General features: G+C 37.6%; 2 protein-coding genes across 4 annotated transcripts in view; both read right to left on the bottom strand.

Annotated features, from left to right (window-relative positions):
- The window catches only part of PHKA1 (phosphorylase kinase regulatory subunit alpha 1), a 131,135-nt gene that overhangs the window by 26,180 nt on the left and 81,745 nt on the right, over positions 1-23,210 (bottom strand). For all 3 annotated transcript variants that reach the window (XM_060002654.1, XM_060002655.1, XM_060002656.1), the window contains exons 15-21: positions 21,069-21,178; positions 19,868-20,012; positions 11,850-11,928; positions 9,740-9,906; positions 7,188-7,364; positions 5,499-5,590; positions 5,000-5,139 (exon numbers count right to left, since the gene is read on the bottom strand). In XM_060002654.1, the coding sequence (XP_059858637.1) occupies positions 5,000-5,139; positions 5,499-5,590; positions 7,188-7,364; positions 9,740-9,906; positions 11,850-11,928; positions 19,868-20,012; positions 21,069-21,178 (910 nt within the window). The remainder of the gene's footprint in view (positions 1-4,999; positions 5,140-5,498; positions 5,591-7,187; positions 7,365-9,739; positions 9,907-11,849; positions 11,929-19,867; positions 20,013-21,068; positions 21,179-23,210) is intronic.
- On the bottom strand, positions 12,855-13,261 carry LOC132417939 (large ribosomal subunit protein eL31-like). Its single transcript, XM_060001816.1, has one exon. It carries the CDS (start codon positions 13,227-13,229, stop codon positions 12,855-12,857), a length of 375 nt encoding a protein of 124 aa, XP_059857799.1. The 5' UTR covers positions 13,230-13,261.

Genomic DNA, 23,210 nt, shown 5'->3' with positions numbered 1-23,210 from the left:
CTCACTAAGGTCTGTAGATTAGATAACAGTATTATATTAACATTAATTTTCTGATTTTGGCAATTATACTGTGCTTATATAAGAGAATTCCTAGTCTTTAGGAAATACACACTGAAGTATCTGGGGGTAGAAGGGGATCATGTTTGCCACATACTGTCAAATGGTTCAGAAAAAAAATGTGTGTGTGGTGATGGTGATGATGAGATGATGAAGAACAAGACAGGAAGGGAGGGAGGCAGGGGGGGAGAGAGATATTAAAACTCAGTGTGAATATCTGAGGGATCTGGGTGAAGGATATCCAGAACTTTTTTCTTTTTTTAATTTAATTTTATTACTTTTTTAAACTTTATTGGAGTATAACTGCTTTACAATGGTTAGTTTCTGCTTTATAACAAAGTGAATCAGTTATACATAGACATATGTTCCCATATCTCTACCCTCTTGCGTCTCCCTCCCTCCCACCCTCCCTATCCCACCCCTCGAGGTGGTCACAAAGCACCGAGCTGATCTCCCCGTGCTATGCGGCTGCTTCCCACTAGCTATCTAATTTAAGTTTGGTAGTGTATATATGCCCATGCCACTCTCTCACTTTGTCACAGCTTACCCTTCCCCCTCCCCATATCCTCAAGTCCATCCTCCAGTAGGTCTGTGTCTTTATTCCCATCCTGCCCCTAGGCTCTTCATGACCATTTGTTTTTCTTTTTTTTAGACTCCATATATATGTGTTAGCATACGGTATTTGTTTTTCTCTTTCTGACTTACTTCACTCTGTATGACAGAATCTAGGTCCATTCACCTCACTACAAATAACTCAATTTTGTTTCTTTTTATGGCTAATATTCCACTGTATATATGTGCCACATCTTCTTTACCCATTCATCTGTTGATGGACACTTAGGTTGCTTCCATGTCCTGGCTATTGTAAATAGAGCTGCAATGAACACTGTGGTACATGACTTTTTGAATTATGGTTTTCTCAGAACTTTTTTTTGTACTATCCTTACAACTTTTCTCTAAGTTTGAAATAGTCAAAATAAAAATAAATAATATGAAAATAAATGTTATGAGATCTCATAATCAGGGAAGATCCTTTTTATTCCTAGGTATCAGAGAAAGTTTCATGGAGGTGACAGATGATCCAGGTCTTGATGGATAGCTAGAATTCCAACGAAGAGAGATGGGATGTGGTAAAAGGAGAGTAGTCCAGACAGAGGAAAAAACATGAACCAAGGTCTGAAAGTGGTCATGTACAGGCTTTGTTTTGGATGTGATAAGTAGCAGGCTGTTTTGGTGGCAGTATTCACATTGTGATGGGGGAGCAATGGTAAAGGTTGAAAGTTAGATTATAGAGGATATAGGTTTGGTCACTGATTCCCAACAGTAGTGGTGGTGATGTGGTAGGGAGAGGCAGGGGATTAGAAGGACTTGATGTTGACACAATTTCAAGTCTGGGTGACTGAAAGAATGATAATACCATGAAAAGCGTCAGGCAGTAGTAGGTTTCTGGTAAAGACTGAATTTGACTTTAGACATGTTGAGTAAGAAGACATAAAAATGAATTCTGAGTAGATTAAGGACTTAAATTTTTTAAAATTCTTAAAGGTATTTAAAATATTTTTAAATTCTGGGAGGGGAGAAGGTTCTCCCCATGCATGATAAGAAACTCAGAAGCCAAAAAAGAAAAGACTATATAAAACAAAACTTTTGGGACTTCCCTGGTGGTCCAGAGGTTAAGACTCCACGCTCCCAAGGCAGGGGGCCGGGGTTCGATCCCTGGTCGGGGAACTAGACACCACATGCTGCAACTAAAGATCCCACGTACCACAACTAATGATCCCCCACGCCACAACGAAGATGTTGCGTGCTGCAACTAAGACCCGGTGCAGCCAAATAAGTAAATAAATAAATATTTTTTTTAAAAAACTAAAGTTTTGCATAGAGAAAAGCATATGAACAAAGTTAAAACACAAATTCCTTGGACAAAATATCTGCAACAAATATAACAAACAAAATAGGAATATATAATATTACTATAAGGAAAATATAAATAACCCAATGGAGAGCAAACAATGGTTATGAACAGACAACTCACAGAAGGAATACTAGTCAACAGACATAGGAAACCCCACCTCCCAGTTTCTACTCAAATCCACAAGGGATATTGGGCAGAATTCCAAGTGTATTAAAAACCATGCAGCACATCAAACAATCTACTCAAGTGGTTTGATACTAGAGTAACTAGTTCTAGTGAGATTACAGGTTTTGATCAGATGTTATGGTGAAGTTAGTATGTACAGGATTAGATGAAGAAAACTCGTGTTAGGAGTGGAAGAATTGGCAGTCAACCATGGACTATCTGAATTGGTAGGAAAGCATGAGTGTTTCAAGCCTTTGCTTGCCTATCCCAATGACCCTGCTGAATCTTCAGTTTTCATTCAAGCTACAGTCATTAGTCATTCTGTCCTTAACCCTTATCTCTTCTCACCTTCTCTATCTTTTCATTACTCTGCATTTAGCATTGTGACTGGTACATAAGTATTCAACTGATACTTTTTGAACAGACTGCTTATCCTAAAGGAAAAAGGAAAGGAATAGAGGTATCGGGGTAATAAAACCCATGTCTTTTTCTTGGTAGTAGCACATAACAAGCTTTAACAGTTGGCACTTGGACAGGGTTGTATGAGAGGCAAAGTCCCTCCCAGCATCAGACTGTCAGGAGGCTTATATAAGGCACAAGTTCTACCATCCATAACAGGAGGAGGGCAAGGGAACTCCCAGGGAAGAGGGGAGGAGGGGGGTTACAGGTCTAGGTGTAGTCCCTCAGTAGCACTGTGGGGAGGCTCTAGGTTAGAAAGTTCTGAATGGCAGCAATGGTTTGGGACACTCATGGCCCAGGGCTTATCTCTTGCTAGCAGATGCAGGTTGAGTTTTGAGGAGGATACAAAGCAGGCAGGCCCTAAATGGCTTAAAATATGTTTGGGCTATTTTTAATAAAATTGGATGTGTAAAACTTTGACTTTAGTGCTGGCGGGCTTTTCAGCTTCCTTTTTTACTTACTCATTAAACACCATAATCTGATGGAAATGGCATAGACTCTGGAGTCAGGCCAAGGGGACTTCATTACCACCTAGAGGGGATGAAAGTCCCAAATCCCTACCTAGCCTTCTTTGACACTCCCCTGGCAGTGAGAAAGGTGGAGCAGTGCCTGCCTTGGTGAGAGCAGAAGTCTGGGCTTTCCACTCAGCCTTTGTTGACAGGGGTAGCACCACAGATTTTTCTCTGGTGCTTGGCTGGAATAGAGTGGTTATTGTTTAAAAGTTGTCTGTGTTGCTAGAGTGCCTCTTTCCTAGCCCTTTGTCTGGGAAGAACGGGTTTTCCTTAGGGCTTTTGTTGTCTGTGCCCACTGACTGGCCTTTTCAGGCTGCTGGCTTCTCCAGCACCCAGTGAGGCAACAAAGAAAACCTGGGGACGTCAGCACCCTCTCAGTCCTCGAATCATGAGGTCCTTAGCCAGCCTGCTGCCTTCTCTCCACCTTTCAACATCTTGTTATGTTTGTTTTATAAATAATGTCCTCCTGTACCTAGCAGGAGGAACAGAGAGAAATGCATTTACTCTATCTTGTCCAGAACCAGAAGTCCCATTGTGGTTATGTTTTAAGAGGTTTTTGTCTTTTAGAAATAATACTGAAATATTTAAGAATAAAATGATAAAATGTTTGGTGTATCCTCTTCAAAATAATCCAGGAGGAAGAGAGAATGAGAATATAGATGTGACAAGATTAACCATGAGTTTCTAGTTGTTCAGGCTGGGAGATGGGTCCAGAAGTGTTCATCACACTATTCTCTCTACTTTTGTGTAAGCCTGGGCATTTCGGCAACATCATCAAAGTTACTCTCCCTCCTCTGTTGAGGATGCGTTTGAGGAAAACTAGATTGAAGTAGAAAGACTTGTTAGGAAACTGTAGCAATAGTCCTAGGGAGAGACATAGGTCTGAATGAAGGCAGCAATATTAGAGATGCAGAAGATAAATATTTAGAGGTAAAACTGGACAGACTTGGTGATTAACTGGATATAGGGAGAAGGCTTGATGATTAGGTAGGTGTTGATTCCAACAATAGAGATGGAGAATTTCATAGGAGCGACTCCACTTTTTTTTCTTTTTTTGCGACTCCATTTTTGATATTTGACTGCTGACTGCTTTCAAGTCCTACCATTCCCCTTTCCTTTCCAGCCAACTCCTGGGCAAGTTGATAAAAAAGTCTGAGTGTTCCCTCTTTTGGTGCTGTTGAGAATGAACCCTCATCCCAGTCTCACCTCCTAATCATAATAAAATTCCAAATCCAGCCTCTTTCCCTGCTTTTTAAGGACCCACACCCTTCTGGTATGTGTATGGCATCATCAGTCATGACATCCAAAACCAATTAGGGGAGGGCGGGGGTCCATGCTGCCTCTTCATGGTGCTGACAACATGAATAAATGAGGAAGAACAGGTAATTTTGTGGGGGAATTTGGGGGACAGGAAAGAGGAGTTCAAGGTACGTAGAGTTAGAGGTACCTAGATAAAATGTACCTAGCAGAGGGTGCCTGACACACAGCAAACACTCACTAATGCTACTTTTTTTTTCCTGTAAGCCTCCATATTTTTACTTCTTTTGAGTTAAAATTTATTTATCTATAGATTTTACCAAATAATGGAGGCTTAAAATAACCATAATAATGATAATAATGTTTATGTTATTAGTCACTTACTATGTACCAGGCATTGTATTAGAGACTGCAGATATTTTATCTTATTTTAATCTTTAAAACAATTCTATGAGGTGGGTATAATCCAAATTTTATAAATGAGGACAATTGAGACTTTAAAGTTACACAGTGGGTAGGTTGCAAAACTATTCAAATCCACATCAGTGAGACTCCAGAGCAGTGCTATACTTACTATGCTATACTTCGTTTTCTATATGATCATGAAAGTAGATTGATAATATCCATCACTTACTTCATAGTATGTAGCATGTAGAGGATATCAGCTTGCTCCTGTAAGCTGGAGGTCTCCTTCAACTGTAAAACCAGTGCTTTGAAGTCCACCTCCCCAGATGGGTCTCTAGGAAGATGTATTTCTACACGAACAGAGGGAACCTTTAGTTTGAGAAAAGACAAAAAAAAATCCACAAGTGCTCACCTTAAATAACGCCCTAGAGTGTTGATCTTTTCACTTTCTAAACCTTTTCCATAAGAGTTTCCTAAATTCTGACAAAAAGTAAAGCAAAAACAATGACACCTTCAGAATGCATGATACAGCAATCTAGTTTTCTTAAGCCTGACTAGAAAAACTTGCCCATTTAAAAAGTGAACTAAAAAGGACATATATCTTCACCATGGTGGCATTTTGCCTACCACCAGTTACTAGTAGAAACCATAATGGCTAGTTCTATTATTTTCTGTAAGAATGGCAGTTTTGCAAAAAGCTGATAGAAATACCTCCTGTGCAAATTTACCTGGTCCTCTTGTGGTGCATGAAGTAAGTCAAGTAAGTTGAGTGAAGGCCGGGAAGCCTGAAATATCTTTGTAGGAAGATACATGTGTACATCTGCAAGAGGTTGATATTTATGGAAAAGCTTAGATAATTAAGAGATTAATAAAAATGCACAGTTGACCTCAACAATGAAGTTACATATGGGTTGGTTCTTTATAGAACAAGAATGAGAAGTTTACCCTTTCTTGGTAATAGCAAAGAAAAGAAATATGAAGGTCAGATAAATCAAAGGATATTCAATCAATCAATCAACATATTTTGAATGGAATATCTAGAATTATAGCATCAGCTGGACATATAAGATATTAAATTCTACAAACGTAATCAATACCACAATGGTGCCATCACTGATACTTTAATAGAATACCACATATAACAGAAAGAACCCAGTTACATTTTATATTTTCTGGACTCTCTCAGAAGAATATCTGGCTGCTAGCAGTTGGAATTGCTTGAGAACAGATAAACGGATGACCCTATCTAGGGAATCAAAAAATGTAGTGGCTGACCAACTTCGAGATATTCCTAAGATTTTTACTTACAGTTCATTGTTGAAACACTTACCGTAACCTCTAAGGAGAGACTCTCTTGTCATTTTTGCCATTTTACAGATAGAGAAAGAGAGATACAGAGCTCAGATAACTGTTCAAGCAAGTAAGTAGCAGAGCTGGGAATTAAGCTCAAGTTTCCTGATTCACAATCAAGAAGTATAACTTAATAAAGCTGATGTCTTTGCATAAGCCCTTTGTCAAGGAAGCATACGCAAAGGCTATGTATGCTAAGCTTTTCCCTTTTCTAACTGTTAAATGATTCCCCAATGATCATGCTTAATATCTTTGTTTAGTAATGGTCAATAAAATTTTAGACAGTGTGATCATGCATCTCAATCATTCTCATCATCTGTGAAATGTTAACATTTAGGTCCTCTAGGTATGGCCAAGGAGCCCTTCTGTCCCTTCATATGCAACTATCATACAGGTACTGAACACTCTTAGGAACCATGACTACTCCTGGCAATGTGTGGTAGAAGACATCCTCCACTGTGAATACTACTGAGGGAGGATAGTAGTCTTGGGGAGAAGAATGGTAAAGCTGTTGAAGAATGATACTGTAGTTGACAAATACAGCTCTACACTGCTGGAACAACTGACTGTATAAGTTACAGCTGGCCTAAGGAACCAGATTTAGCTTACTTAAGGGAGAATATCTCCCTTTCCATTGCAAGGCTATCTTGTAATAGTCTGCAATGCTTTCTCTTTAAATAAAATTACTTCCAAATTAGTAACTTTTCCAAAGGAGGAAAAAATCCTTTCCACATTTTAATACTTTGATGTTAAAACTGAATATGCTCCATGTCTCTTGTTCTGTCTCTTCTTGCTATGTAACTGGTTAAACCAGACTACACAGCACTATCTATAGCAAAACTATACCCATTAATTACCCATTTTTAATTGTAAAAATTCATTAATTTTACAAATATTTGAGCATCTAGTATGTTCTAGGTGCTGTCTGAGATGCTGGGATAAAGCAGTGAACAAAACAAAGTTCCTGACTACACTGTAATAAACACTCCACCCCCAGGATGGAGTGTTGTGAGTCATGTGAGTCAGTCATGACTCACATGACTCCAGTGAGTCATGGCATTACTCACTCTGTACATGCAGCTCCTTGGCCTTGGTCATCAAGGACATTAAATCGCAGGTTGTCTGCACAGCAGCTCGGAACCGATTTATCCCCCCCTTCTGTGAGGTAAGGGCTACTTTAGGATGGGGAGCCGTGTGCACCAAAAGGTGATCTAAATAACGAGCAACTTCATCACCACAGCGAGCTGCAAGGTTAGTGGGGGGAGGGGGGAGAGAAAAAAATAAACATTTTAGTTACTTCACAATCTACCCCACCAAACAGAATGATTGGCTCCTGTGCCCACAACACAGCACCAAAACCAGGTTGTTTTAGCTCATGGGGGAAAATAGCTGGTGATCATTATACAATCTCGTAGCTTTACTATTCAGAAACTATGGCTATTTACCAGGATCCACCTGTTCTTCAACTTTGTTGAGACAATATTAGGTTCCCTGAAAGTAGTATGAGCTTATTATAGGCCAGGTGGAGCATTTCATAATCTATGTATGTGTGTGTGATGGTAGTGGTGGTGGCAGTTGTGGTGGAGGAGTAGAATAGGGCCCTTTGAGTCTCACTGGTATGAGGAGACTTGTGGGGAAGGGCAAAAATCTTCTACTAAACATTGAGCCTAGCTGAAAACAGACAGATTCCACAAATGGCAGCTACAATTGCTAAAGAAAAAACAAGCTCCATGTGGCACTGGTGTCAAAAGGACTACTGACCACACGTTGGTCTTTTTTGTTACCCCCTTCATTTATTCACCAAATATTTACTGCCCACTATGGACCAGGTGGTGTACTAGGTGCTGAGGTTTCAGTGCTGAAGAAGACAGATATAGTCCTTATCCTCTTGGTCTCTCCCTCCCTCCCACACCTTCTATAACATTCTCTCTGACTATGGATAATGGAAACAAAAAAAATACATATATCTTGTGGCTGCTTAACATTTCAGATTTTACATGAACACTTGCAACATTTATAGTTGGAAAAGCCCAATGTTTGGATCAATACTGAAGTTTGCTACGTCAGTCATGTATCATCTGGATTTTGATTACCTCTGGGGAACTCTCCAGATGTCTTTCTGTACTCTGATGTGACTAATGGGAACTAGCAGAGCTGCAGGAGTGGACCTCATACTCAGTGACATCTTAATGACAAATATTATAACCTTGAATACAATCTAGACACTTGAGTAGAGGATTATGAACAATATGGAGAGACGCGCTCTCCCCATGGAACAGCTGGCAAGCAACAGACACGTCCATTGTGAGGCCACCAATGAGTAAACCCAGACAGGGGAAAGTGACCCAGAATGCATAATATCAAGCTTAGTAAAACATATCATTAAAGAGATATATTTAAGAAAGCAATCTAAGAGAATGAGTGCTACAGATGTAAATCACAACTACCTATGCAATAGCAAACAACCTCAATATCTGACCAGTCTTATTTGGTTTTCAAAATATTTCAGCTTATGCCAAGATAGATATCATGACTTTGGGTATTACTGATAACAGGAAATAATCTTGTATTTAATGTACTCTTCAAACAAAGAAATTCACACTATTTTAGAACTTACAAAAACAGAGTGAATTAAACGGTACTTAGGTGAGTAAATGCTGAGCCCAAATGAGAAAATAGTCCTTCTGACTGCTAGTGTTTTGGTTTATTGTATATGAGATTATGCTTGCTAGCTCACTAAGGAAAGCTAATTTATTTATTTTTCTTCTCTCCAACACACCACTCTTAAGATAAAGAAACTGACTGCCTTAAGATATAGGCTTAACAATCAGAAAACCAGACAGTGAAAGGCAAACCATGTTTTACATAACTAGAACAATAATTCACTCCCACTGGCCCTTCTCTCTGTGGGATTCAAATAATGTAATGTTTGCTCTGCCTAGGTCAGCATTTTAACACTTTAGGGTGTTTGTCAGGCCCCCACGATGCTTTCTCACTATATCATCTTTGTATTCATAGAAGCCAATTAGATTTTGTTCTGCGTTATTTGTCTAGTTGTAATATGAAAGCAATAGGCGTACCAAATCGGGTTTTTCAAACTACGCAGACCTCCCCAGAGATTCTGATGTACCCCTATAATATTCTATATAAAAGAACTATATAAAATTAGAATATATAGAATATATTAGAATATAAAATTATAGATTATGTAATATTCTATATAAAAGAACTCTGATGGAATTTTATACTTTTTATGCTTTTTAATGTCAAAAAGCAGTACGTATATGTCTAGTGTTCCTACTACATACTTGATTAAATATCTCTCACTCACCATTGCTTCCTCCCATTTTTAAAGTACCAGTCATTTTATGTACCTGGGAGAGAAATCTCCCCTAACCTTAGTAAGGGATAGTCCAACTCTATACTCCACAATCACCACAGGGATATTAGACCAGAAACCAAAGGTAAGTAGAAGAATGAAAAGTAAAGCCAAACAAAAGGTGTATTAGGTGTATTAAATAGGAGTGAGACTGCTGGCAGGAGAAATATTAAGGAGGATGCTCAACAATACTTTGCATTCTTGTCCAGTAAGGCCAGTGCATTTATGAAGCCTTCTTACCATTACTGGTTGAACCATAGCCATTCATCCAGTCACCAGATTCCAGCTCATTATCATAGTCATCATAATCTTCACTGTACAATTTACCCTCAGGTCCAGGTTCCATAAAGCTCAAATGTGTGCAGCAAGATGTTGTCAAAAACTCTGACAGTTTACCTGTTTGAATCCTGACAATTAACAGGGTAAACAGAAAACAGAAAATCAGAGGAAATCATTTTCAAAACAACAACAGTTTAGTGATAAAAAGGATATCTAGAATGTTCTGTTGGGGGATTACTAACGTTTATACATTAGTACAAATTTTGTAAAAGTGAAAATTTACAGCACTCCTAGACATAGCGTAGTATAGGTTAGGGTACTATGTTAATAAAGACTACAATTATGGGTTCACAATCCACCAGCAGATCAGTTTTGCTCGCTTTCACTGCCACATACTATATTGCTAACTATGCCAAATATCTGGCAAAAACTTCCATTGGCTGCAAGAGAAGCTAGGACAGAATGAAGATAAATCACCACAAATCTGTCATATCATTTCAAAAAATACTCAAAAAGACCATTTTGAAAAGAAAAAAATGGTATCTGACAATTTTAAGAATTATAGTAGATTGTAAGCCATATCTTCCCCTACTTATAAAGCCAATTGCAAAACCAAACCCAAAGGGAAAGTCAATAGTACTGATTTTCTAAAGAAGTCAGCTTGAGGGGGCTCCCAATGGCCAGATCTTGAATAATATGTACACTGAAATAGACAATGGAATGAAGCATGACATAAAAATAAAATAAGAATTTATGACTCTATGCTGGCAATAAAACTACAAAATTAAAGGGGGTAAGGGAGAGCTTTTTTTTTTAACAGAAGGATTCCAACTAATACATGTACAAAGAATGATAGAAACACAGAATCACGATTTTACAACCCCATTAGTAATAACTGATTGATCAATGGAAGATAAAGCCATTTGGTCAAAGATTGTTGCGGAAAGCATAATGGAATCTAGACACGAATGGAGGATTATGAAGAATATGGAGAGAAGTGCTCTCCCAATGGAAGGGCTGGCAAGCAATAGACACGTCCATTGTGAGGTCACCAATGAGTAAACTCAGACAGGGGAAAGTGACTCAGAAGATAACATTTTAAACAAACTGAGAGACATTCTGCAAAATAACTGACCTTCTTTCTTTAAAACTGTAATGAAAATTGTAATGAAATATTAACAAACGGCTGGGGAATTGCTCTAGATTAAAAGACATCAAGGAGATATAATAACTAAAAGCCAACGAGTGATCTTTCATTGGAGCTGGAGTGGGAAAAAAGCTATGGGAAAACATTATTGAGACAACTGGGTAATTTTGAATATGGACTCCGTATTAGATAATAGTATCGTATCAATATTAACTTTTCTGAGTGTGCTGATTATATTGTAGTCATGTATGAGAATGCCCTCTTTCTTAGAAGACAGAAACTGAAGTATTTAGGGTTAAAGAGTCATGATATCTCTGACTAACTCTCACACACTTTAGCAAAAAAAGTGTGTGTGCCTGTGTGTGTGTGTGTGTGCGTGTGTGTGCGTGCGCACATATGTATGTGTGAGAGAGGGAGAAGGGTAGGGAACAAGAGAGGAAGGGAGGGAGGAGAGGAAGGAAGGGAGGGAATGGGGGAGAGAGAACACACAAGTGGGACAGATGTTAACAACAGGTGAGTTCTGAGGGAGGGTATATGGTATTCAATAAGATTCTTGCATATTTGTGTCTACTTGATATTTTTCAAAATAAAAACTTAGGGAAAAAAGAAAAGCAGTGAGAATTGACTAGTCCAGTAACCTACTTTCCTCCCTCCTTCCCTCCCTCCCTTCCATTCTTCCTTCCTTCCAGGGTAAGTTTCCTGATCCACTGAATTTATGGGGTGTAGGCAAAGAACAGGGTGGGGAAAAATTCCAACCCTTCTCTTTAACATTAAATTCCTTGATTCAATCTATCAAATACCAGCTCCTGGAATAGGATGGGTATATGTTGCTAAAGATACAGAGAAAGGCATCACAAGTCTACCATTACTATACCCAGCATCCAAATTTCACATTTCACTACTGAGTGCATAGAGGTCACTTACCTTGCCCCACCAAAATAGCCATCCTGCATTTTTCGGAGTGCTGCCAGGATACTTGAATTCAAGCTGGTTCCATCTTCATCTTAAAATGAAGAGAATTTTAAAACAATCTTTGTGGTTTTAACTTTGAAATAAGGGGAATCTTTCAATTATTTTACACCAACTTTCTGGTGGTGATGGTACAAATGAGACAGTCCTCGTTGACCACCCTGTATTTCAACACTTCATCTGAGAGCCAATGACGCTGTGCAGCATGGGAAATGGTAAGGGATGATGACCAAGAGAGGAGAGTTCCTCACAGACAGTATCTTATTTATTGTAAGTATTTAGCACATTGCCTGATTGCAGAACACAGAATGATTACTGAATGCTGACAATAATAACAACAGCAACCATATGTTGAATGTTATGTGCTGAGTACTGTGCTGAACATTTTATACATTATCTCATCCAATGAGCTTTGGTTTACATGTGTGTAGGCATAAAAAATATTTAGAAGGCTAACAATTATCCAACTTTATGTGAAGGGGATCATACTACACATACTCTTTTGTGATCCACTTTTTCTAACTAATTCTTTGCAAAAGCTAAAAATGATTCCATAACAGATATTTAGACTGTTGTATTATAAACAACACTGTGATGCAATTTTTCTATTATTTCCTTAGGATAAATTCTTACAAGTAGAACTGTTAGAACAAAGGGAACACTTACTAAAAACTTTATAGACTGCCAAACTGCACACTAAAAAAGTTGTGCCACTATGTCTACCATCAGTATAGAAAGTGATTATTTCCCCACATCTTTAACAACAATGGTGTTAATAATCTTTTTAATCTTTGTTTATCTGATACGTTAAAAAATACATTGTTTTAATTTTAATACTAGTAAGATTGAGCATGTTTTCATGTATAGACTGGCTATTTGTATTTCTTTTATGAACTGCCTGTTCATGTTCTTTTCCCATTTTTTTTTTTTTGGTGGTTCGAAAACTTTGACAATCAACTGTTAGTTCTCATCCACATTAACTGTCTGTAGATTTTTGAAAGTGGTGACAAGTACATAGGAAACCAATGTATAGAGCTTGTTTGGTGAATCTTCATCTTCATTATGTTTTCTGGACAACCGCACATGGACATGGTATGGGATATTCCTTATTCCTTTGGCCCAGACAGCTTTGTTGAGCTCAGTGTCAATGTGTACATCTGGAGTTCCCACCTCCTTCACGGCAAATTTCCAGATTTCTTTGAGTGCCCGAGGGGCATGCTTCTTGAAACCCACTCCATGGATGCGCTGGTGAATGATGATAGTGTATTCTCTGGTCACTATCTCGTTGATGGCGGACTGGCCCTTCTTCTCGCCACCCTTCTTTGCAGGAGCCATTCTGCCAGGCTTGGGTTGGAAAGCTCTTTTCCCATGTTTTTAAAAACTAATCTTTTTTTTTTCAATTGACTTTCAAGGCCTCTTTATGTTTTGTGACTATTACCCTTTTCTCTATCATATGTATGGCAAATATTTTATCTACTTTATTATTTGTCTTTCAGCCTCAACCACACTTCATTTTTGTATAAAATATTTATTTAGAAACAAAGATTAATTTAGATTTTCATGTTTTAAAATCTGTCAAGTTTTCCTTTCTGCATCTTGCAAAGTACAGCTTTCTTCAGCCCAAGATCACAAAAACATTCTTCCATACTTTCTTCTAATACTTTTATAGTTTTTCTTGTTGCTTAGCTGTTTAATCTATTTAGAATTTAATTTTGCATAAAATGTAAAGTAGCAGGCCTAAATGAATGATTTTCCCAAATGTATTTATTTATATTCTTTTGCTGCTATTTGGATTGCTGTCTTTATCATTATTGTAATTCCAATGGATCTATCTTCTCTTGTTTCTAGTTTTTAAAAAATCTGGTTATTCTTGTACATTTTCTCTTCCATATGCAATTTAGATTCAGCTTGTTCATAAAAATTTGTCTTTATTTTGATTTGGAATTCACTGAATTGATAGATTAAGTTAATAAGAATGAACATCTTCTCAATATTAACTATTTCCATCTAGCAACATGGTATGTCTCTCTAGTAATTAAAATCTTCTTTTATGTTTTTTATTAGCTTTATAATTTTTTACATAGTTTTATGCATATTTCTTATTAAGCTTATTCTTTTTTTAAATTAATTTTTATTGGAGTACAGTTGCTTTGCAATGTTGTGTTAGTTTCTGCTGTACAGCAAAATGAATCAGTTATATGTATACATATACCCTCTCTTTGTCAGATTTCCTTCCCATTTAGGTCACCACAGAGCACTGAGTAGTTTCCCTGTGCTATACAGTAGGTTCTCATTAGTTACCTATTTTATACATAGTACTGTATATATGTCAATCTTAATCTCCCAATTCATCCCACCCCCTTGGTATCCATAAGTTTGTTCTCTATATGTGTCTCTATTTCTTAAGCTTATTCTTATATTATTTACTTTTCTAGACATTTGTCAATTTTATCTAGATTTATAAAATTGTATTTGGTATTCTTTTATAATTTGTAAAGACTCCTCCATTTCTGTTGCTATATCCCCTTCCTCATTCTTAACATTATTTTTATTATCTATATTTTTTCTCTTTATTCTGAAGTCTATTTTACCAGATATTAACATGGCCACTTCTGATTTTTAAAATTAATTTTACATGGCATATTTTTTCCATTATTTTATTCTAGTCTACCTATATTGTTACATATGAAGTGAATCTCATGGAGACAGCATATATGTGGGTCATTTTAAAATCTACTCTGCCAATCTCAGTCTTTTAATTGGTATATTTAGGCTATTTACAGTTAATGTAATTATTGATATATTAGGAATGAGTCTGCCATTTTACTTATTGTTTTTTGTTTGTTCCTCTGTTCTTCTATTTTTTCTTCCTGCTTTCTGAAACACAAGAATTCCATTTTGATTTATCTATAGTGTTTTTTACTTTATCTCCTTGTATAGACTTCTTAGTGGTTACCCTAGGTATTACATAATATATACAAACATGCATTATACATATATCATTGTCTATTAGTGTCAACATTTCACAAGTTTAAAGTGATGTGTAAAAACCTTATTTCCTTTTTTTTACATCTTTATTGCAGTATAATTGCTTTACAATGTTTATGCTTGAAAAAAAACTTATTTCCTTTTCAGTCCCTTACCTCCCCCAATATATAACTGCATTAAAGATCTCCTCTACATACTTTGAGAACCACATCAGACAGTGTTATGATTTTCCCTTCAAACGTCAAACATAATTTAGAAAACTGAAGTGGAGAAAGTCTATTGTATTTACCTGTATTCTTACTCTTTCAACTGTTGTTTTTCTTGCTTGATGTTCCAACATTCCATTTTGCATTATTTCCTTTTTATTTCAAGAACTTCCTTTAAGCTATTCTTTTAGAGCAGATCTCCTTCAGACAAATTCATTTACTTTTGCTTCACCTGAGAATGTCTTTTTTCCCTTTATTCTTCAAGTACATTTTAACTGGATACAGAATTCTTAGTTTACTAATTCTTTTCTTTAAACACTTGAAAAATGTTATGCCACTTTCCTCTGTTCTCCAGGGTTTTTGATGAGATCTGCTGTCATTCTAGTTGTTTTCCCACATAGACAATGTATCATTTCTCTTACCGCTTTCAGGATTTTTTCTTTTTCTTTAATTTTCAGGAGTTTGATCATTATGTTTTGGCATGGATTTCTTTGGGTTTTTCCTGTTTGGGACTCTCTCAGCTTTTTGAATCTGTAGGTTTATGCCTTTTGCCATTTTTTTCAGCCATAATTAGTTGGAATACTTTTTTCAGCCCTATATTCTTTTTCCTCTCCTTCTGGGACTCATAACATGAATGCTAGATGTTTCATTATTAGTCCCATAGGTCTCTGAGGCTCTGTTCATATTTTTCAGTCTGTTTTTACTCTTGTTCACTTCTATAGTTCTACCTTCAAGTTCAGTCTATTTTCTTCTGCTACTGAGCCTATCTAGTAAGTTTTCATTTCAGTTATTATAGTTTTCAATTCTAAAACTTTCATTTGGTTCTCCATCTCTTCAATTTCTTTGCCGAGACTTCCTACTTTCAAGTTTGAAGTGTGGTTGTAATTGCTTGGTAAAGTATTTTTATGATGACTGCCTTAAAATCTTTGTTGTAATTCCAACATCTTTGTCATCCTGGTATTGGTATCTGTTGATCATCTTTTCTCATTGAAGTTGAGATTTTCCTGGGCATTGGTATGAATGATTTTCTATTGTATTCTGGAAATTTGGGGTATCATCTTACAAGACTGTGGATCTTATTGAATCTTCTGATTCAGCAAGTCTCCTCTGATATTGTGCAGCAGGGAAGGGAGCACTGCCTTGTTACTGCTAGGTGGGTGTGGAAGGAGTTCCTCTACTGTTCAGTAAGGATGAAAGTCTAAGCTCCCCACTAGTTCTTCTCAGACACTATCCCTAAGGAGGGAGGGGGCACCTCTTCACAACTGTGTGAAGGCAGTAGTCTAGGTTCCCCACACAGCCTCGCTGATAGGGATGGGAATGGGGCTGTAGTTTTTTTCTGTGGTATTTGGGTAGATTAGAACACATTTATTGTCTAGAAGTTTTCTGTCTGGCTAGGCTGTCCCTTTCCTGTTCCTTTGGCTAGAGGCAGAAGGTCTTTCCTGGACCTTTTCAAATCTGTACCCATTTGTGTTTCTGGGATGATAACTTCTCCAGCACCCAGTCCAGGATATATGAGGCAGAAGGAAAACCCAGGAAATTCACTGCTGTGTCATTTCTTAGGTTCAAAGTCCCTAGCCAGTCTCCCTTCTTTTTTCCAACTTTCAGAGTCTTCTTATGTTTGTATTAGAGTAATGTCCAGGGTTTTTAGCTGTACTTAGCAGGAAGAATAGGGAGAAGTGTCTATTCCTTTTTGTCTGGAAACAGAACTCTTTTTTTTTTCAAAAGTGAAAATATTCAAGAATATGAAAATTTCTAAATATGACTTTGGCCAAATCTCTTAAGTTTTGATTAGTAGTGGTATCATTTTTCATTTTAAAACACTATATAATTTCAAATTTGATTTCCTCTTTAATCAAAGAATTATTTGAAAAATTTTAATTCCTTCATGGTCAGGTTTTTAAGAAATTATTTTTGTTTTAATTAATTTTATGTGCTATGTCTGGCAATATCATCTATATTATTTCTATTTTTAAAAAATAAACATTCTTTGTGTATTCTGTCTTTCTGGGTATACTTTCACATACACCCGTAAACACAAAAATCAAGTCTGTTAATCCTCTATATCTTTAGTGATTTTGTATAATGGATCTGTGACATTATGATAGAGGTATGTTATCGTTTCCCACTATGACTGTACAATGGATTTATCATATTGTCCTTAAGTTTTCCTAAATATCTGCTTTATGCATTTCATTGATATTCTTCAGTATATAAAAATTTATAAATGTTCCACTGTCTTCATGTACTATAACTCTTATCAATATAAAATATCCTTTATATCCCATTTACTGATTTGTGCCTTGAATTCTATTTGCTATTTTTGATATTAATATTGCCATCATTGCTTTCTTTTTGTTAGCGTTTACATGATATATCTTTATGTTTTCCTTTATTTTCTGTTTTTCCATACAATTTTATTTTAGGGATAGCTTTTGTAAGTAGCATCTAGCTAGATTTTGCTTTTACCTATCCTAGGAATCTATATTTAATATGAGAATTTAACTAATTCACATTTTAATGTGATCACTAATATGTTCATTCTCATTTCACCAGCACAAAATTTTCCCTGACAAAAATACACAGCTATTAGTAATGTAGGTTTTGGAGACTGACAGACCTGGTTTGAGGCCTGATTCTGTTGCTTACTAGCTTTGTGACTACAAAATGAATCACCTTCTTCATCTATAAAATGGGGGCTATTAACAGTACCTACCTGAATAGGGTTGTTGTGGAGATGTCAAAATAAAGCACTGAAAGGACTTAGCTCAGTGCATGGCACAGAGAAAGTGCTCAATAAACATTGCAGTTATTATTGCTATTGATACTTCTGTTTTTTGTTGTGTGACCATGTTCCAAGTATCAAAACTTTGTGACTTAAATCTAGATCTTAATTTTATTCTTCTTCCCAAGCTATGGCTGTATATCTCATCCCAACTATTAGGCATTTCAATTTTGAAACCTCTTTGTCACTATAAACTCAACATGCCCCTTTACAACTGGCATCTTCCTTTATAATTTCTCTGCTTTTATCAATGGCAGCATTATTTACCTAGTCTCTCTAAATGTTGGCATTATCTTGATTCATATCTCATATCTAGTCAGCCAACACCTGACTTGCAGGTGGTGTTTAAAATGACTATTATATCCTTCTTTCTCACTCAATTTTTACTATCATCAATCCAGTGTATCTTCTCATCACCTCATACTTGGATTAGTTTCCTTGATATCAGATTCTTCTAACTACAGTGTATACTGTCACTAAGTCAATATTCCCTAAATATCACTTTCATCATATCACTCCTTGCTCAAAGACTTTTAATAGCTTCAGACTTCTGAGACAATTTGTCTTAAATTTATCTGCTTATTTTCAAGGTCTTCATAATCTGACCCCATTTGACTAATCCAATTTTGTTGATAATTATATTCCAACATGAAAGGCCCACTCTATTCAGCGTGGCCTCTTCACTGTCCACTCACAAGTCAAGGGCATCCCTGCCTCCAGGCTTCACCCATGGTATTTTTTCCCTCACCTAAAGTACCTTTCCTTCTTCTCTCCTCACATATGAATACTACACATCCCAAAAAGCCTGGATAAGTCCCACCTAGCCAAGAAATTTTCTTTGACAACTTGATCACTGTCACTGTAAAATACTAATCTAATGGTTTAGTACTTCTTTATATACTGTCTTGAATTGTTTTCTATTAATTTTGTGAATTAGCTTTGTTTCTCCAATTAGACTTTATACTTTCTAAAGACAGTTCTGGGAACACAGTAGTTATTAAATGGGCACTTGTTAATTGTTTTAAATAAAGAAGAAAGACAAAAAGAAGAAAGACTACCCTACTTCCTCAACTCCTGTGCTTTCTTTTTTTTTACATTTTTTGAGTGCTTTATTTATATCAAACTGGATAAAATGTGTGTATTTCTCAGACAGAAAAGACATGTCGAGGTAGAAATGAACCTTTCAACTATTCATGGGTACACAAGTACACTGGACTCCTGTGCTTTTGAAGCACTTTAGAGATGTGACCAAAATCCCTAACAGTCTGTCTGGACTTTGAATGATTTATGACAAAGGATTCTTCTCTAATGAAAAGGAATTCTATGTACTTTGGTAGTACAAACAGGCCTTTGGAAGCAACAGCAGAGATACAGAAAGGAAGCAGTGCTTCAGTATTGGCTCTAGTCCTCCAGGAACTGAGAGAACAACAAAGCTTTTCACTCAGTTTCAAGTAAGCAATGTCAGGAAGCCCAGCTAATAAAGGAAAGATAAATTGAAAGGCTTTTTACTTTTCCCTGCTAGATTTTATTGCTTCAGTTAGGCAAGCCTTGCAAAGAGAAGTTTAGGAACTTATCTATAAAATCTTGATGCTCCACTGGAGTAAGACAGATGCAGAATATAGTATTACTGTCTTTAAAATGAATTGTATTAATAAAGTTTCTGTAAATTGGCCTAGAAACCAATTATCTGAAGTAGCCCCAAACAAGTTATTCTATTACATCTCTTGAATTATAGCTCTCAAACCACCTGAAATATTCTTGTGTATTGGTTTATTTGTTACATATTTATTCTAAAACATAAGCTCCGTGAGAGTAGAAACCTCATCTGCCATATTCACCCGTGCTTTGAAAAGTGCCTGGCACAAAACAAGAGCTTAAAAAAACTGATGAAAGAATAAATGACAAAAAGTAGCTTTTCAGTGACTCTATGATTTTGAAGGGCCAACCACATGACTTATTTCAAAAATACATTAGTTCCTTGCCTCATACATCCTTACCAAGCATGCTGTGTGAGATGGGGAAGGTGATGGTGGGCTGGCCTGTCATTCTCCAGCGGCTACAGAGATAGGAGAGGTCTGTTCTAAGCATTTCCACTATCATCTTGTTGTCCAGAGCCAGGTAGAATTGTTGCTGGTCTATAAACTGAGAAAAAGGAAAATAACAGTTCAGAATAATTTACTCTCACAACTATCAAATAATATTTCAAAGTGCTCACATATACACAAGCGTATATAAGATATCACAGGGGCAACAATACCTCCAAATTTAATGCCTAATTCTTCCCAAAGTATCTGGTGGCTTACTGGTACAAACAGTAGTTCTGGACATTTTTAGTGTGTTATAGTTTACAAAGTGTTTTCAAGTACATGATTTTATTTAATGCTAACAACCCAGTGAGGGCTTTTCTCCTTTTTAATAGATAAAAAAATAAGGCCAAGAGACACTGAGTAGATTAGCAAAGTTATACGACTAGCAAATGGCAAAATCAGAGATAGAATCTATGGTCCATTATTCTTTCATCTATACCTCAGTTGCACTATTTCAGATGTAAGATGACAAAAGAAAGCTTAAGCTTTCTTTTCAGAAAATAGTTTATCCTCCTATTCATACATATAATAAGGCTTGCTACTATAATATGGGTAATAAACATCAGGCTAATAAATAGTGTATAATCATGGCTAAAACAGTACTGACATTTTTGTTTAGAAGAGGATATCAGAGATTTCTGGGCATGTAAAAAGGGCACTTCCCCAAAACAAATAGAACACTTAATTCAGTAGCTGAATAAAAAAGACTATATTTTGTTTATAAAGAATACAGTATTTTTAATCTTTAATAAAGAGTACTTTTAAAAGTACTCCAACATTTATAAAATCCTTAATCACTGTTTAATCTGCAACACCCAGGACTACTCTTGGTAGCCACAGTCACTTGGCATAGCTCTGTGCTTCAAGATCAATTCAGTCCAACCCAACAAAGATTGGGCTGGCCCAAAAGTTCGTTCACGTTTTTCCATAACATCTTATGGAAAAAACCAAAATGAACTTTTTGGCCAACCCTATTTATTGAGCAACTTAATATATACAAGGTCACATGAAACTCTGACACTTGTCTCAACTCCACTAAATGCTTTATTTCTATAGTGTTTCTCTTTTATTTCCATTCATCTCAATGCACATTAAAGCTCAGTCCACCCACCTGTGGAGTGAAGGTAAAGATAGTTTTCCGAATGTCATAGAGTTTTGAAGTTCCAAGGACTCCCATGTGTCTGTAGGGTCTTCCACTGAGTTTCATTCTGCTGTTGCATCCTGATATAGAATTGAGAAATGGTCAAGGTATTTTTGCAAATCCTATCAGCAAACATTTTTGTAATAGTTTACACTTCCTCATTGAACAAACTAAGCTCTGTGTCTCAAAATTAGTGTACATGTCATATACAGGGCCATACTAAGCACTGTGGGGCTTTCCAAGAGAAAGACTAGGCAGTTGTCTCTGTTCTTAAAGAAATGTATGCTCTTATAAAGAAGCTAAATCATCTAGATGCATATAAAAATTAAGAGTTCTATGAATGATAGAATGTTATTATCTATATTCATAAGGAAATTCACTGAATTTCCTTAAAGCCCATGAAAAGTGCAAAAGCTATTCTGATTATCAAACTTATCAGGGTAAACTACGCCTCAACAAAGCTGAACAAAAACCTCATCAGTTTAGAGGAGCTTCAAGATGGCAGAAGAGTAAGACGCAGAGATCACCTTCGTCTCCACAAATACATCAGAAATACATCTACATGTGGAACAGCTCCTACAGAACACCTACTGAACGGTGGCAGAAGACCTCAGACCTCCCAAAAGGCAAGAAACTCCCCACGTACCCGAGTAGCGCAAAAGAAAAAACAGAGAAAAGAATAGGCACGGGACCCGCACCAGTGGGAGGGAGCTGTGAAGGAGAAAAGGTTTCCACACACTAGGAAGCCCCTTCGCGGGCGGAGACTGCGGGTGGTGGAGGGGAGGAGCTACAGAGCCACGGACGAGAGCGCAGAAACTGGGGTGTGGAGGGCAAAGTGGAGAGATTCCCGCACAGAGGATCGGTGCTGACCAGCACTCACCAGCCTGAGAAGTTTGTCTGCTCACCCACCGGGGTGGGCGGGGGCTGGGAGCTGAGGCTCCGATCCCAGGGAGAGGACTGGGGTTGGATGCGTAAACACAGCCTGAAGGGGTTAGTGCCCTACAGCTAGCCGGGAGGGAGTCCGGGAAAAAGTGTGGAGGTGCCGAAGAGACAAGAGACTTTTTCTTGCCTCTCTGTTTGCTGGTTAGCGAGGAGAGGGGATTAAGAGCGCCGCTTAAAGGAGCTCCAGAGACGGGCGCGAGCCGCAGCTATCAGCGTGGACCCCAGAGACAGGCATGAGACGTTAAGGTTGCTGCAGCCACCAAGAAGCCTGTGTGCAAGCACAGGTCACTATCCACACCTACCCTCCCGGAAGCCTGTGCAGTCCGCCACTGCCAGCGTCCCGTGATCAAGGGAAACTTCTCCAGGAGAACACACGGCGCACCTCAGGTTATTGCAATGTCATGCCGGCCTGTGCCGCCGCCGGGTAGCCCCGCAACGGTACCCCTCCCTCACCCCGTCCTGAGTGAGCCAGAGCCCCGAATCAGCTGCTCCTTAAACCCCAACCTGTCTGAGCAAAGAACAGAGGATCTCAGGCGACCTACATGCAGAGAGGCGGCTCCAAATCCAAAGCTGAACACTGGGAGCTGTGCGAACAAAGAAGAGAAAGGGAAATCTCTCCCAGCAGCCTCAGGAGCAGCGGATTAAAGCTCCACAATCAACTTGATGTACACTGCATCTGTGGAATACCTGAATAGACAACGAATCATCCCAAATTGAGGAGGTGGACTTTGGAAGCAAAGATATATATATATCTTTTTCCCTTTTTCTCTTTTTGTGAGTGTGTATGTGTATGCTTCTGTGTGTAATTTTGTCTTTACAGCTTTACTTTTACCATTTGTCCTAGGGTTCTGTCTGTCCGTTTTTTATTACATTTAAAAAATTTTTTCTTAATTAGTTTTTATTTTAATAACTTTATTTTATCTTCTTTCTTTCTTTCTATTTTTTCTCCCTTTTATTCTCAGCCGTGTGGATGAAAGGCTCTTTGTGCTCCAGCCAGGCGACAGGGCTGTGCCTCTGAGGTGGGAGAGCCAAGTTCAGGACACTGGTCCACAAGAGACCTCCGAGCCCCACGTAAATATCAAACAGCGAAAATCTCCCAGAGATCTCCATCTCAACGCCAACACCCAGCTTCACTCAACGACCAGCAAGCTACAGTGCTGGACACCCTAT

This window comes from Delphinus delphis, chromosome X (genome assembly GCF_949987515.2).
Source record: "Delphinus delphis chromosome X, mDelDel1.2, whole genome shotgun sequence".
NCBI classification, from domain to species: domain Eukaryota; kingdom Metazoa; phylum Chordata; class Mammalia; order Artiodactyla; family Delphinidae; genus Delphinus; species Delphinus delphis.
Note: the sequence above shows the minus strand (reverse complement) of the source record. Positions and strands in the feature narration are given on the sequence as shown.